General features: G+C 31.5%; 1 protein-coding gene across 12 annotated transcripts in view; it reads left to right on the plus strand.

Moving 5' to 3' along the window:
* The first annotated feature begins 5,527 nt into the window (after nt 1-5,527).
* LOC143244985 (cell adhesion molecule Dscam1-like) overlaps nt 5,528-15,440 on the plus strand; it is a 132,662-nt gene continuing 122,749 nt past the window's right edge. For 9 of the 12 annotated variants that reach the window (XM_076490660.1, XM_076490651.1, XM_076490653.1 and 6 more), the window contains exon 1: nt 5,529-5,823. In XM_076490660.1, the coding sequence (XP_076346775.1) occupies nt 5,718-5,823 (106 nt within the window). In that variant the 5' untranslated portion in view covers nt 5,529-5,717. Of the gene's footprint in view, nt 5,824-15,440 lie in introns of all 12 variants that reach the window. The other 3 variants (XM_076490649.1, XM_076490658.1, XM_076490657.1) reach the window with 1 other exon arrangement.

Raw genomic sequence — 15,440 nt, forward strand, 5'->3', positions numbered from 1 at the left:
TATAATTCCTAGCATCTTTTCGTTGTGTAAAATATACGTACGAATTTTATTTGAATCAATCGGGTCGATCTACAACGTTTGATATCTAAATATTTAAATCTTGGTAACTACATAAATTATTTGTTAACATAAAACGTCAGTACAATTTGAAAACTTAACCAACTGTAAATGACTGTCGTATTTACATTGTTGGTCTAAATCTGTCCAAGTATTGATCAATTGCCTGTAAAAAAAGAGCGTTTTGGATTATTTTAAAATCATGTCTTTAGGCTAGTAGTTTAGGAAATGCAGGCGTTTAAAGGTGTGTTGTTTATCAGGTTTATATGCTTCATGTTTGCTCTGTTTCAGTCAGGTGAATTTATATCTCAACTAATGTATATATAAATAGATTTCGAAGTTCATACAAATTACGCAGTAGTTAGATTAGGCAAAGAAATACCGATAAACATGTAGAAAATAGTTCTAGACAAACAAATACTGATAGATGTATAGAAAATAATATGTTTAGGCAAAACGTTACTTACAGGAGTCTAGAAAAGTGCTTATTAGGTGTAGGAATTGGTTTTGTTTTGAATATCGCGTAAAGCTACACGAGGGCTATCTGATCTAACCGTCCCTAATTTAGTAGTGTAAGACTAGAGAAAAGGCAGCTATTCATCACCACCTACCATCAACTCTCGGGCTACTATTTTACCAACAAATAATGGGATTGATCATAACATTATAATTCCCCTACGGCTGAAAGGGCGCGTAAGTTTGGTGTAATAGGGATTGAAACCCACGAGTTGAGCGCCTTAACCACCTTGCCATTCCGGGTCAGGCCTAGGGAAATAAATAGTGAAGGCTTATAAAAAAGTAAGTAAGTATAGACAAAGAGCTATCGACTAGCATCTAGTCTATACTAATATTCATGTAGAAAAATAATTATTGGCAAATAAATACTGAAATGCGTATGAAATAGTTAATATTTCTACGAGATATAAATACAGATATATAGAAGTATGTAAGTGGAGATAGGAAAATAAATAAATATAGTTAGAGAAAAGTCTACCGCTGGTACAACGGTAAGTCTACGGATTTACAACGCTAAAATCACGGGGTTCGATTCCTCTTGGTAGACTCACGAGAGAGCCGAATGCGGCTCAGCTATAAGAAAACATATATCAAGAGGAAACTTATTTTTCAGGGAAACAAATTGAATGTATATATAAAACTTACAAACATATAGTTAGATAGGTAACATGTAGAAATAAAATTGTGTAAAACATCTTTGACTTAACTGATAAGCAAACATTTCTAGTTTAATTGATCAATGACATCTTATTTCAAAATATTTTATTCAAAACAAGGAAAATGAGATGGTAACACGTATAAAATATCCGGCATTTAAGCAGTCGCAATACAATTTTTATTTATTCGCAATAATAAATTTCAAAGTAAACAAATTTATACAATAAAATTAATTATTATGGATGATTTTACACAAGGAACTTAAAGTCTTCCTGCAGATTATGACGTAGCTTATGCTTTTGCGACTTGTTGTTTGAGCCTTCGTTACACATGCAAGTTAAAACAGAACCGAATGATTAAAATAATAAGTTTATTTTTCCTATAGTAGCTTTGACGCGTGGCCAGTTATCCCGGCCCTGAGCAAAGCTGCACAGTTAACCACTTCTAGTTATTACTAAGATAGCGAAACTATGCCTCAATTAGTACTTACCATGTCTTGGTTAGACTTCTGGTATGGTTAACATAATTTTTTTTTTTAAAATGTCTATAATATAATTCTACTTCCCGAATGGATTTAAATATATTTTATTCAAAGACACGTACTGCAGACATACATAGCTATATGAAAGATATACTTAACTATTAAGTAGGCGGAGAACATATTTTAGAAAGCTTAAAAGCATTATCTCAAATCTAAACAGTTTTGGGTATGTTTGTATTTCTCGTACCTCTTCCAATATGAATTTATTATTCTATTGTAGAATTTTTAAGCAAGATGCTTTGGTGTTTTTAACCTATTTGTGGTTGTGCAATTCTGTTTAAATTTCTTCTTTGATTCCGCCTTAAGTCGATCGATAGTATGCTTTGCACACACAAAATTGTAAACAGTCCACTTTTAAACAATACAGTGGGTCACTAAAGTCAAAGATCAAATAAAAGTGTTACAGCAGATAGTTACGGAAGTTAACGTTTTATACTTTTGGAGCTAAAACCTTTAACATCAACATAATCATCCAGTTTCATCAGGTCTATCATGTCGTGACCTCATTTGTCCAACTGGCTATCTGCTGTAGCTATTAAATAATATAAATGCTAGATTTCACATCAAAGTTTAGAAGAACTTGCTTACTACTATTTTGGATGTGTGTGTGCTGTCTCAGTACATTTAGTAATAAAGTGACTATCGAAATTTTTAAATTACCAATCAACAATGGTTGTACATCTGTACATACTTTTTTGCAATGTGAGGTTTTTGTAATTTTAGTAAACAAAATATTTTCAAATTACAAAATATTTTTCACTTTATCTTGAAGGAATATTAAATGAAAATTAAAATATGCATAGCAAACACATCTGATTTACATTTTACTTAAAACGAGTCTTTTATTAATATCCCCCCGCTAGTACAGCGGTAAGTCTACGGATTTACAACGCTAAAATCAGCGGTTCGATTCCTCTCGTTGGGCACAGCAGATAGCCCGGTGTGACTTTGCTATAAGGAAAAACACAAACACTTTTATTAATTATTTTTTCAAAATGTCTATTAATTCTTTTTTCCTTTAGTCTGTTTGGAGGAAACTTTTAAGAGGAAATACTGAAAGAAAGGCAGTTTTATATTTAGTAAATTTACTTTTATTTTTCCTTGATCTAAAGGGTAATCTATTGTCTTTTTTTCCCGCATTTTAAGGATGATTCACCCGGTTAAAAATTACAAACGAAGAACATATAGGTTTAGAATACTTCACAGAGAATACAGAATAAAGAGATAACTCAACAGATTTTAGATATACAATGTGTGTATATTTACTGCCAAAGTGCAAAAATTCTGTTTAACTACATATAAAGACTCGTATTTTATCGACTTAATGATTTTTATCCAGATTCATAATCAGTTTTGTCTTAAATTAGTAAATATGTAAGAAATATTTGAAAAAGTAATTCCTTAAAGATATACATAAGCTTATTAATAATTTCCAAAAATATCCTTATAGAAACAGCATAATGTATTTTGGTCCAAGTCGTAATATATAAAGTTTGAGGTAATATCTTTTACAATTTCATAAATAAATGATGTTATGTGTAAAATCTGGATTCCATGATTTTGTCTTCTTTAATTAGCAGGGTGTGTCTTTGTAGTTAGAGTGCCCGAACTGTGGATCTGACCCTCTATGGTTCATACACCATTGTCACAAAATCACTTTGGAACCGTGGTTGTGTTGTAAGAGTAACAATAAAATCTTATGCTTCGATTATAAGAGTCCAAAAATTGAAAGTAATTACTCTCTAGTAATTTTTTTCAAAACTACCGTCCCTAATTTAGCAGTGTAAGACTAGAGGGAAGGCAGCTAGTCATCACCACCCACCGCCAACTCTTGGGCTACTTTTTTACCAACGAATAGTGGGATTGACCGTCACATTATAACGCCCCCACGGCTGAAAGGGCGAGCATGTTTGGTGTGACGGGGATTCGAACCCGCGACTCTCGGATTACGAGTCGAACGCCTTAACACACTTGGCCATGCCGGGCCCATTTTAAATAAAAGTTATTTTTTAACAAAGCGTTTGAGAATTTTCACACAAAAACTACACCTAGCGTATAGCCGCAACTACTTACTTTAAACCGCCCCCGCTAGTACAGCGGTAAGTCTACGGATTTATAACGCTAAAACCAGGCGTTCGAATCCCCTCAGTGGGCTTAACAGATATCTCAATGTGGGTTTGCTGTAAGAAAAACACACACGAACACACTTTTAAACTGAAAATTGAATAGTTAACAATATGTAGAGCCGATTTTGGCTATTTTTTTCTGGTGAAGCAGTGAGACTTCACTATTTCATGAACACATTCACAATTCCAAAGTGTGAAAGGCGTTGTTTTGAAAACGGATCGCTAACCAATAATCCTTGAATTTGCAGTCCATATTCGGTAACTGTTAGGTCACATGCTTGGCTCTATTTAACTGGAGAAAATAATGTTTAATAGGTTCGTTCGTTTTGAATTAAGCACAAAGTTACACAATGGGCTATCTGTGCTGTACCCACCACGGGTATCGAAACTCGGTGTTTAGTGGAGTGAGTTCACAAACATACCGCTATGCCACTGAAGGGTATAATATTTCGACAGAAAGATATTTGGTTTGACAAGTTAATATGTTTCTGAATGTGGTATGAAAGTGGATAAACATTGAAAACCATTAGAAAAATATACAAAATCTTTCCGATAATTCAAGATAATTAAGCGTGAAATGGGAAACTAATTATCTTTAGATACCTTAAAAACATAGTATCGCAACTTTTTATTTTCTTTACTGCAAGCCCATTAACGAGACATTTCTCACTGTAAACACGGAATGACAAATCACTGTAAAAAATGTTGCAGCAGTTACACGGGTAATTTAACTTTAATGCATTTTCAGACTATCCACAAGGAAGAAGTAAGGATTTCAAGTGCTAAGATTGGTGTGCTTGAACGTAATAAATCGTGCTAAGGTCAGAATTTAAGTAAACAAATGTTTTTGTCAATAAGCATATGAAAAATTGTATCTCAAAAAATAAAATTCGTCATATATCGTTACAGCTCTACCTGTTAGCAGAATACATCATGACATGCGTGCATATAAGCTGTTAATAATCTCAACACAAGTAGTTTATCCGAACAATTTAAAGGAACAAAACGTAAGGACTGTTCTAACTATTCCTTAATGTAGCACTTTTAATGTGTAAATGTAACTTTTTCGGTTTTTCTTCTTAAAGTACAAAATTTCTTAACTCTTTTCAGTTGTTTGCCAACAAAACTCTTAGAGAATTTTAACATGATTTCTAAAGCAAGCATCAAAGCTGTCAAAAACACTTAAACTTGTATGAAAAAAAAAACTATTTTTTTGCGTGCCTTTTATATTCGACAACATTGGAAACATTAGGCTTTTCCACAGGACAAAGATGGTTTATTGTTTTTGGAAAGTAGTATAAGTATTAAAACTATCAGAAGCCTCCCTCGTCTGGTAGTCGTCTTACACGTATTATAATCGTTTTATAAATATGAGACAAAGCGGTAGCCACGACGTTACTATCGACTTTAGTACATTATAATCAAAATGTGATGATTTTATGGCTATTTAAGCTTAGGTGTTGTACCTACAATTACATACAAACTTGATAATAAACATGCAACAGCACATTAATTCTCGCATTTCTTCTACTTGTACGAGGCGATAAAGTTATTTTATTTAGCGCCACCAATCGGTCGGTAGACGAGTTGCCCTTATAACGATGATTGTAGCTCACCAACGTTCAATAGAGATCAGGCGCTCGTACGAGTGAAATGAAACATTTGACTAACATCATTGACGTGGTTGTTTTCGAGTCTCTGTACTGTGTTGCACATGGGAAAATACGAGATATATACTAAAACCTGCGGATAAAAGACAACTAATTTGATAGGTGTGATTCCTTCACAACCTGTTATCTCGCGTGTCGAAGCAACAGAGAATGCTAGTGGCTAACACCTGCACAACTATTTCGTTTTGGTTTACAACAGAAATGCTGCCATATACCTTGTTATTCTGGTTACTTCTATTCTCAGAAATACAGACCGGTGAGTTTTATGGTTCTGAAATGAAGTATATATGTAATGAAATCAGTAAAGTCGGAAAGTTTTAACTGTATGAAATATATAGAGCGCACTCATTTATTCGGTATTTTTACTATGAGTTATTTATCTAGCTTATGAATTTTAGTCATTTTCCAAAACATGAACCAGTTTTTTTTTATTGTGGATATACGTCGTTGCAAATACTTGAATATTTCTTTGTATGCCCATGTCTCTTGTATTGGTAGACTGTATGAAACTTAAGAGTCAATGACATTTTTTTAAGCATTTCAATCGTTACATGCTTTAGTTGATTAGTAATATCATTTATGATCTGAAGTATTTTTGTCGGTTTTTAAACATTATTATCTTTATTAATTTACGACTTACGTTTAAAGTATCTTAATTATGATCAGTGTCATTGGTTTACTTATAATCATAAGTTATTACTATGGACGTTCCACCAATATGAGTTTCTAGAATAAATTATATCTTTCTCTCTATAATTCATGAGTTTTTGGTGTGTTTTATAATAGCTTCTTTTTTATCTGTCTTTTAATAACAAGTTTTTCTTCTTCGTTTATATTATAGATCCTTACCCACCTATATATATATATCTATACATTATTTTGTAGGACTTCATACCACATTCCATTTTATGACTTTAATTTATTTCCATAACAATTCTGACGGTTCCAAATGGTAATAAAAAGGCCTGCAAGTGAAACAGTAGCAGTGGTGTAATTATCATAATGGACGCTGTGATGAAGTGATGTTCTAGATACCTGGAGGTCTCTCGCGTTGTAGTTTCTGTATATGTTATATATATTATATTAAAATGAATCAGCCAGTTATAGGAAGCTACGGCAGCATAATATCAGGCTGTAGTATTCTATAGTTTTTTATGGTAAAAGTAGCCACAAACCTGTTCGTAGTTTAATGGTAACGCAACGGCGTTTGTGCCACGGATACAAACACACCCATAAAAATAACTTGTTGGATAAACTTGCATATAACAATGTAAGAATGAAAAAAAGTTTTAGAATATTTGTCTGTAAAGATATGTTTTGAATCCATTTTGAAAAAAAGAAACGCTCTTTGTTTTCGTAGCACATTATGTATTTTTAATGGACCAGTTTTCACGTTATAACAATCCAATCAACCACTTGTTCAAAACGCCTGTAAAACAAACTTCTCTGCGAGTAATAGTTAAACGATAACCTCATTCGAAACTGGCTCAGAAGAAAGCGAAAGGTAGTTAATAAACAGTTTACTGAATTTTGCCAATAAAATTTGTAATGTATATTATCATAGACAGATAGAAATAAATTCTAATGTATCAATCACTTATTATGGTTTAGTTATATAACATTCTTATTTGAAGCAATAAACAACTTCATGGATTTAAGTAATATATGCTCCATATTTACATATTCTATAGGAATTCATGTACGCTGAATCCGAAAATGACATTAATTTTTCTCCATCACGTACAGATTTTCTACTAAAAAAAATCGTATGTTCCTTTACGTAAGTAAAAAATTTTCAATGAAATTGGGTCGCAGTTTGTTAGGCTTAAGATATTCACAACACAGATTGGCTATAGATTTCTCTAAACCAATCGTGACATAATAATGACAAACGTTCAGTTTGGTAAATGAAGTAATAATTTGATGTTAATAATGTCTTTTTTTGTTCTGCCTAATTTGTCAAAAATCCTTACGTGATAGAAAAAAATGAATATTATATTCGAACTTTGCGTAGCTGAATTATTGAAAATCCGTTATTAAAATTTAAACAATATTTACCAAGTTTAAATTCCCAGGCGTGTGTTGTTTTTGATCAGAATTTGCAACATAAATTCTTGCAGCTTGAAAGTTACCTTAGAATTACTTCTTGTTAGTAACTGATTCTCTCACAGAAACATATTTTTCACTTTGTTATTGAAGTGTTCTTCAAGCTATAATTATGTTATAAATTTATGTTTTAATAGTAGTTTTCCTTTGTTTTCGTCTAATATTTTAAAAAGGTTAATATGTCCCAACGCTAACTGATGGAATTTTTATGACTGAAATGAATCAAGTGCTAAGGATACGATCCACTCTTTTAGAAATAAAACTAATTGTCGATTTAAAAGGATTAAATATTTAGTAATTTTTCAGTGCTACATTTTGTTTTCTTCCACTAATTGTTAATATATTTCTTAGGCTTACATGGTTATTAACTATTGCCCGTTTAACAGTTATAATTCACCTTAAACTAATGCTACCCCTTTTTTAATTTACATTCGACTTTCCGAACTTCTTAATGTCGCTTTCGTTGTTTTGTAAGGACTACATTCATCATAATATTTAGCCAAAGCTAAATATATTCAAGCATATATATTTATAAATTTACTCTCCTATAAGTCCAAAATGTTGTGACCACGGTTTCCAGGATTTTAGCATCCTTTTTCGAGAAACACAAATACTCTATTCTCGGGTTTTTGCCTAAACTTCATTTTCAGAATGTTGTAAGCACAACAATATTGATTCTTAAAAATCAGAGAAGATACCTTAACTTAATGGTTCAACACACATTCTATGTGACATGAACTTTGACCTTTTATAACAAGCAAGGTTACGGAAATTCATCGATGTATGGCTTACGTAAATATGAAAGGATTGTATCTAATTGCACTTGATGGAAAATGTTTATTGTAATCATTTTCTAACCTTTACAAATGTATAAAATTTGTCGATAATTAACAAGTAAAATATTCACAATACTTCTGGGAACTTAAGATATTAACTTGGAAATACAGACCGATTTAAACTTGGCTTAATTTTTATCATACTTTAGCATAATAAAATGCTTTAAATTTATTCTCACATACGTGATAAAGATATAAGAAAACTGATATGTTTCAAACATGAAACAAACATTTTTACAATATATTGATTTATTAATGGTTCTATGTACTTGCATATGTACGTGCTTGAAAGGAACAGTGACAAGCACTTAAAGCAAAACCAACGCACATAAAAATATATCGGAATCCACGCCTATTGATAAGTTAAGTCCATTATCATGTTTTAAACATAGTCCAGATATCTATAAACACTGCTGCTCGAAAAATAATTGCAGACAATTCTTTTACTAAAAGATAAAATCGTTGAATAGCGTGTGTTTGTATACGTATAGTCTGTTCAACACTTGAGCGAATCGACTCATTCAGCCAAAGTGAAAAGTTCTTGCTTGTTGCTTGTTTTTATCATTTATTTTATGTTGTACTAAAAACACATGAAGCAGGATCATTTAGCAGAATTACCTGTTTTTAATTTCCTTGTTTTCGTTAATCTTGAAGAAAGTTCCAACCTTTGGAGTCTTTCTTTAACTACTGAACTACCTTGGTTGTCATAGGAAGAATGAACAAAACTATTTTATGAAATTCTCTACGAATTTTGCGTTACCTACCATATTGCAATAGCTGCTAAGTAAATTATAAGATAAATTGGGAAATGCCTAGCTTACAGTTTTGTAGAACAGGTGATTTAATATATTTTTTGTTCCCGATTCAGCTTAAATGTTGTATCATTCAAAATGGCTGATAACATAATGTTCGGTAAATGAAAGAAAACATTTAATTTAACGGACTGCATGTTACAAATCCAGGTTAAAAAAGCCACTGAAATTATGTCATGCGAACAAAGGTGGCACTATTAAGGCGCAAACCTTATAATGAGGCTTGTGAAATGTATAAAAAATGTCAAATGTTTTATTAAGATTCGATTAAGTCATTTTGCAGCATAACATGCTCTTATAATGCGCCATTACGTTTTTTTCTCTCAACTGGTATGGACAATATATATATAAACTGCCGAAGTCAGAACAAAACGTTCCACAAAATGAGATTTTTAACGATTACATAAACATCAAACATCATAAAATATTTCACTGAAAAATAATGATGTCATGTAGTATTTCGTATTCAAAACAATCATAATTTTAGCATGAAAAAAAAAGCCTATCGACTCATCTTATTGATAACACGTGCATGCGAATTTAAACTTCATAATAATGAGTTTTCCATAATTCAGCTATGAAGATTTTAAAAACAATATTTTTTTCCTTTATAACTTAAGGATTGTTTACAAATCGGGAAGAGAAAGAACTCTTACTTAGATCAAATTATCATTTTATTTACTGCAATGAACATTTCTTATTATTATGTTTGGGTTCTAAAATGATCGATAAGACGTCGTGATTGGTCTAGAGAAATCTACAGCCAACGGGTGTCAACAATTTGAGCATAACAAAACGCGATCCAATTTCATTGAAAATTATTCACTTATGTGAAATTACATATGACAGTTTGTGAAATATCTGTAAGTGATGGAGAAAAATGGATATCATATTCGGATTCAGTGTACAGAAATTACTGTAAAACACGTAAAATTTTGAAAACAGTAAAACTGCCGCAAGTTTATGTAATGTGTAACCAATGTGACAATTATAATTTTAGCAAGTAAGTAATAATAACTTCCGATCTGATTAAACTGTGTATTTATGGTAAAACTAAAAATTAACTTACTCATCAATATAGCTAATTAAATATATTTTATTGCAGATCTACTTATAAAGACTAGAATGTTTGTTGTTAAGCGCAAAGCTTCACAGTGGGCTATCTGTACTCTGCCCACCATGGGTATCAAATTCTAGCGTTATAAGTCCGATGACATACCGATGTGCCACTGATATTTTAATCAGTTGGATACCCTCCCAAAAAACTATATTTTCGATCGTAAATACAATGCTATATCATAAGGTTTGTCTTCACTGATTCAAACGTAAGTCTTCAAACTTATAATGTTAACAGACGAGTTTCGATACCTGTAGTGAGTACAGTACAGATAGGTCATTGTGTAGCTTTGTGATTAACCACAAACAAACAAATTCGTAAAGCTCGATTAGCTTAATGTATCAGCAGAAAGCTCGAAATACTGAATATAAAACAACCTGATGGCAGAGGAAATGTTACAAATTTTACAACAAGTAATTCGTGTAAAATAATGAAAATGTAAAAATTGTATTGAATAAAAAGATATATTAAAACTGTTTATATAATTTACAAAGGTATACATAATTTTAAACCATTATTCAATGTAAATCACCTGTTGCTGTTATTGGTAAGAAGGTGAGATCGTTGAAAACAAGATAAGTTGAGATTCAGTTCCAGTTGATGTTTTGTATGTTTTGAGCCTTTTTTATACTTTACTAGCTGACGTACCCATTCAACAAAAAAAAGACTTAAGGGTCTTCGAGGATGACATAGAAAAGATCAAAACCAAACGCCGAATTCCCTAAATTACTCCTTGGTGATCTAATGGTACATGTTAAAAACAGACGAAGATATGCGGGGAGTCATATCGGGAAGCCGGTCCCCCAAGGGGTTCTAATCGAACATGCCAGGTTTTGTGAAAACGGGCCCAGTGGTTTGCCAGTTAAAATGGTTTAGACAACGAAAAGTTTGCACATGCCTCAGTGTCGACTGTAATAATAGTGAATACAATGTTTGTGATTATGAAAAGATTGTGCTTTACACCTGCAATTTGTTTCTCATTAATACTGATTAATATATATATATATTTAAATATGTTGAACTTTTGCCTGTTTATCTTGTACGAATAATGTTCACTGATTAACAAGTTTTATTTTTATCTAACAATAACTACCAAGACCATGTGACATTATCTACAATATTGTAGCTGGTAAACCAAAGACATTTCCTTGCTAGCGCTGTCCCTGCTTAACACAGTTTCCATGTACATACTACATGTCATGACTTTATTGAATATTAGCAGTAAACTATTTCATCTCTTGTACTATGTATAGCTTAAATAATAAGTTACATCAAACTTTATTTGTACGTAATTATTACTGCCGTAATTCGCAGGTTACTTGTATATACTCTTTTATGCGTTGTGATTTGTGTATTGTAGCTCATATACCGTATAGTTATCTTATTTAAGAATTATTCAGTTTAGTTGATCAGTAAAGAATTATAAACTGTTGGATATATTATTCTTCTGGGTCAATTATAGTTGTTTATGAAATTTACGATAATTCAGTTACTTATACGTCTCGCCTCCATGTTTTCCGATGGGACGGCGGTAAGATTAGAGACTTATAACACTAGAGGTTATAATTAGAGTATAATTAGAGGTTCGATTCCCTACGGTGGACACAGTGCAGATAGTCTATTGTGTAGCTTCGCACTAAAAACAACCATAATAATTCTCTTTATAAACCTTTAAACCTACAGTTTTTGTAATCCGTAAGTAAACCTGAAGACTCGTTCATGTTGCAATTTCAGTTCTTCGGTATACCCTTTGCTCACAATACACATTCTCCGGAGCCATTTTCTACAACAGATCAAACAAACGTTGAGAAGCAGTTCTTCATAATCAGAAAGGAGTCATAAAGTAAAGAAAAGAAAAATAACTCGCGAAAACAATAGAAATCTTTACAAGTTTTTTCTAATCAATCTTTTTCTGTAGCTATCGTTCATTATAATGATAAAATGAATATTACCTTTAATAATTGACCAGTTCTCGCAAATACCTACTTGTAATTCCTTATACTTAAACCAGGAATGTGCTTGTATGCGTATATCTGAAACATATGTTAAAATGTATGACTACCAACTCGACAGTAACTAGATTATATATTAGGTTAAACCACAGATTTCTTTTATAGTTTGAAAAGGCACAGTTTGTAATTTAAGCTTCTTTGATTTTATTCTCATTCGAAAAAAAAACCAAAACAACCAAACTGAACTAAAATAAATTATAAATTTATATTATTATCGTCGAATTATCAAGTGACAGATTAGGAGATGCTTTAAAGAATGTTCTAGACGCACGTTTTCTGAACCATCTGGAGCCAAAATTCCATTATATAACAACCAAATTCACCATGAGTAATAGAACATCAAGAAGGAGATTTTTCATATGGCCTCTCTTAATTTTGTCAAACTCCAATATTAACACTGATAGAGTGGTTTGCGGTTCGCCGTCTTTCATCTCTCAGTCGCTCAGCGATAAGTCTGAAGGCTTTTGACTCTATAAATCGAATTTCGAGACCTGCAGTGAGAATAGCATATATTGCCCATTGTTTAGGTATTTGCTAAACAGAAAACATACAAAATTGCTGTATATCACTCCTAAGTGAATAATGATAATGAATCCTGGTCAGCACAAAAATATGAAAAAGAGGAAAATTTTGAGTATTTCATCTACTATGTTGTGAATTTTAAAAATATAATTCATTCTTTATGAATAATTTTGGGCGTGGCATGAAGTCCAAAAACCAGACTTTCACTACACAATAGAAGGCGTTTTGGAATTAAGTAATCTCAAACACGATAATTCATTAAACAGTATTCATCATACTTAATGCTTCTACGAAAGAAATTAAGATTTTCCAGTTTATATTGAAATTGCGAGCAAATTTTCTGCAGTGAAAAAGAAACACAACAAAACTAAACCCAAGCACCCTTAAATTCCTCGCTTTCTTTTACTCCAGGAGTGTAAAAGTATATATAGGTATATACACTTACAAAGGCAATGAATGAAAATTATTAAACTGATACTTTCAGTGGACTGTCACTTTAATCAACGCCTGATAAAGATGCATGAAAACTGACCAGTCAGGTATAATGCAAAGGTACCACATATATATCTATATACTTTAATTTGTGAATTGTTTTCTAAGATGAAGAATCAGTTACTAGTGCTTTGAAGTTATTAATAACCTCCGCTGTGTCAGCTGAATCACAGTAACTCGAGGAAGGTTTCGCTATTAAACTACAACCGTCGCATAAGCTGCGTAATGCCACCTCGCTAAAATTCTAACAAATGCCTATTAACTTATTTTAAGTTCACGCTTAAGCAACAAGTCGGAAGTTTGCCGTCATTGAATTTTTGATTAGTTGATTTTAAGTAATATTTTCTGCAAGCTCACCAAAACAACTACAAAACAAAATATTTTATTGAAAATTCCTGTTCGAACTGAATAACATACAAATTTCAATTTCAACTGACCATAAACTGACCGATGTTTGACATAAATACGTTTTGTTTTCTTGGTCTCATCAACAACTTATTGTCGTCAGTGTAAACAGATCCCGGAATATATAAATAGAGAAAGTAAAGAAAGTTGAAAAACGAAGAAGTCATCTTTAATATATATGTATGTATCTATCTATATATAATATAATGCGGTGGAGTTAAAGAGTATTTAACATTACAGTAGAAAACTTACTACAACAATAAAACAAACTCAAAGTTGAATCATAAGGTAAATGTACGAAAAGAAACATCTTGATTGCGTTTATAATTTACTATTTTTCGCTAGAAATGCAACAAAATACTTATTTCGTAGGTATATAAAGTTAATTTATACTTTATATTGTGCAAAGCTCCCTTTTTTAAGATGTATTAATAAGAGTGTTTTCGAGTCTTTTATTTGTTTGCTATAAACTCTGTTCGTATTGGAGAACAGTCACAATACTTCAATATAGATTTTTATCAGTCACCTAGATAAAATATTTGTAATCAGAGTTTACTTCCTTACTCTTTTCAGTTAATTATTGTTCATTGTTCATTGGAGTTCATTGTGTAAATTAATTTTTTTTACTTTAAAAATAATATATTAATAAGACATTAATTACTTTGGACGAAATAATGGAATGTTATAATCATGAAAAATTTTAATTATTTGAGATCATAACATAATGTTTTGGAACAACATGGGATCTATTGGCCTGTCTCGGCTGTTCCATCTTTTAAACTAAATTAAAATAATTAAAATCAGATGATTAAAAAATAAAGACAGCTCTTATTATTATGCTGTAAAAGAAGCCATTAATTATTTATTTTGGCACAAACAGATCCAAAAGTTATCATCTTGAAAGTTCATTAAAACGACTGTAGAATTTGATACAATGAGTCTCAAAAGAAACTAATAATAAGAACAAAAATACCGAATGTATATGTTACATATATGTGTATGTAGATATATATATTATCAAAATTTGGAAAATGCACCAGATAGTCTAGCATAATTTACAATTCAAGCTTTACTGTTAACATTAAGATACTTATATTAATATATACACTAATATTATGCAATCAGTAGCCTTTTTTTATCAACGCATAACACTACGATACAGTTGTGTGTTGTCTGTAAATCATTGATTAGACATTGCAAAGAAGGGACGCTTAACGTTGCAATTTGTATACGTGACGTCAGTGAAAGGTGCACACACCATGAATCAAGAAAAATAATTATGCACTCTGTAGAATACAACGAAGCATGATATATGAGCTTGAAAAGTTAGAAATAAAACTATTTGTTACTCTTAATTTTAATTGTATTTACACTTGGAACAGAACACTTTTGGGGATCCAGCGGAAGTATATCTTGTTTGTATCCTTTTCGTGTTTTGTATATCACCGTAGAGAAAACGGGAAACACTCGCATTTAATAAATTGATCATATGGTATTTACTCAAATTAGTTTACATTTTCATTTCTTTTTTAAATATCTAAAATCCTATTACACTTTGATGATAAATACCT

This window comes from Tachypleus tridentatus, chromosome 2 (assembly GCF_004210375.1).
Source record: "Tachypleus tridentatus isolate NWPU-2018 chromosome 2, ASM421037v1, whole genome shotgun sequence".
In the NCBI taxonomy this organism is placed as follows: Eukaryota; Metazoa; Arthropoda; class Merostomata; order Xiphosura; family Limulidae; genus Tachypleus; species Tachypleus tridentatus.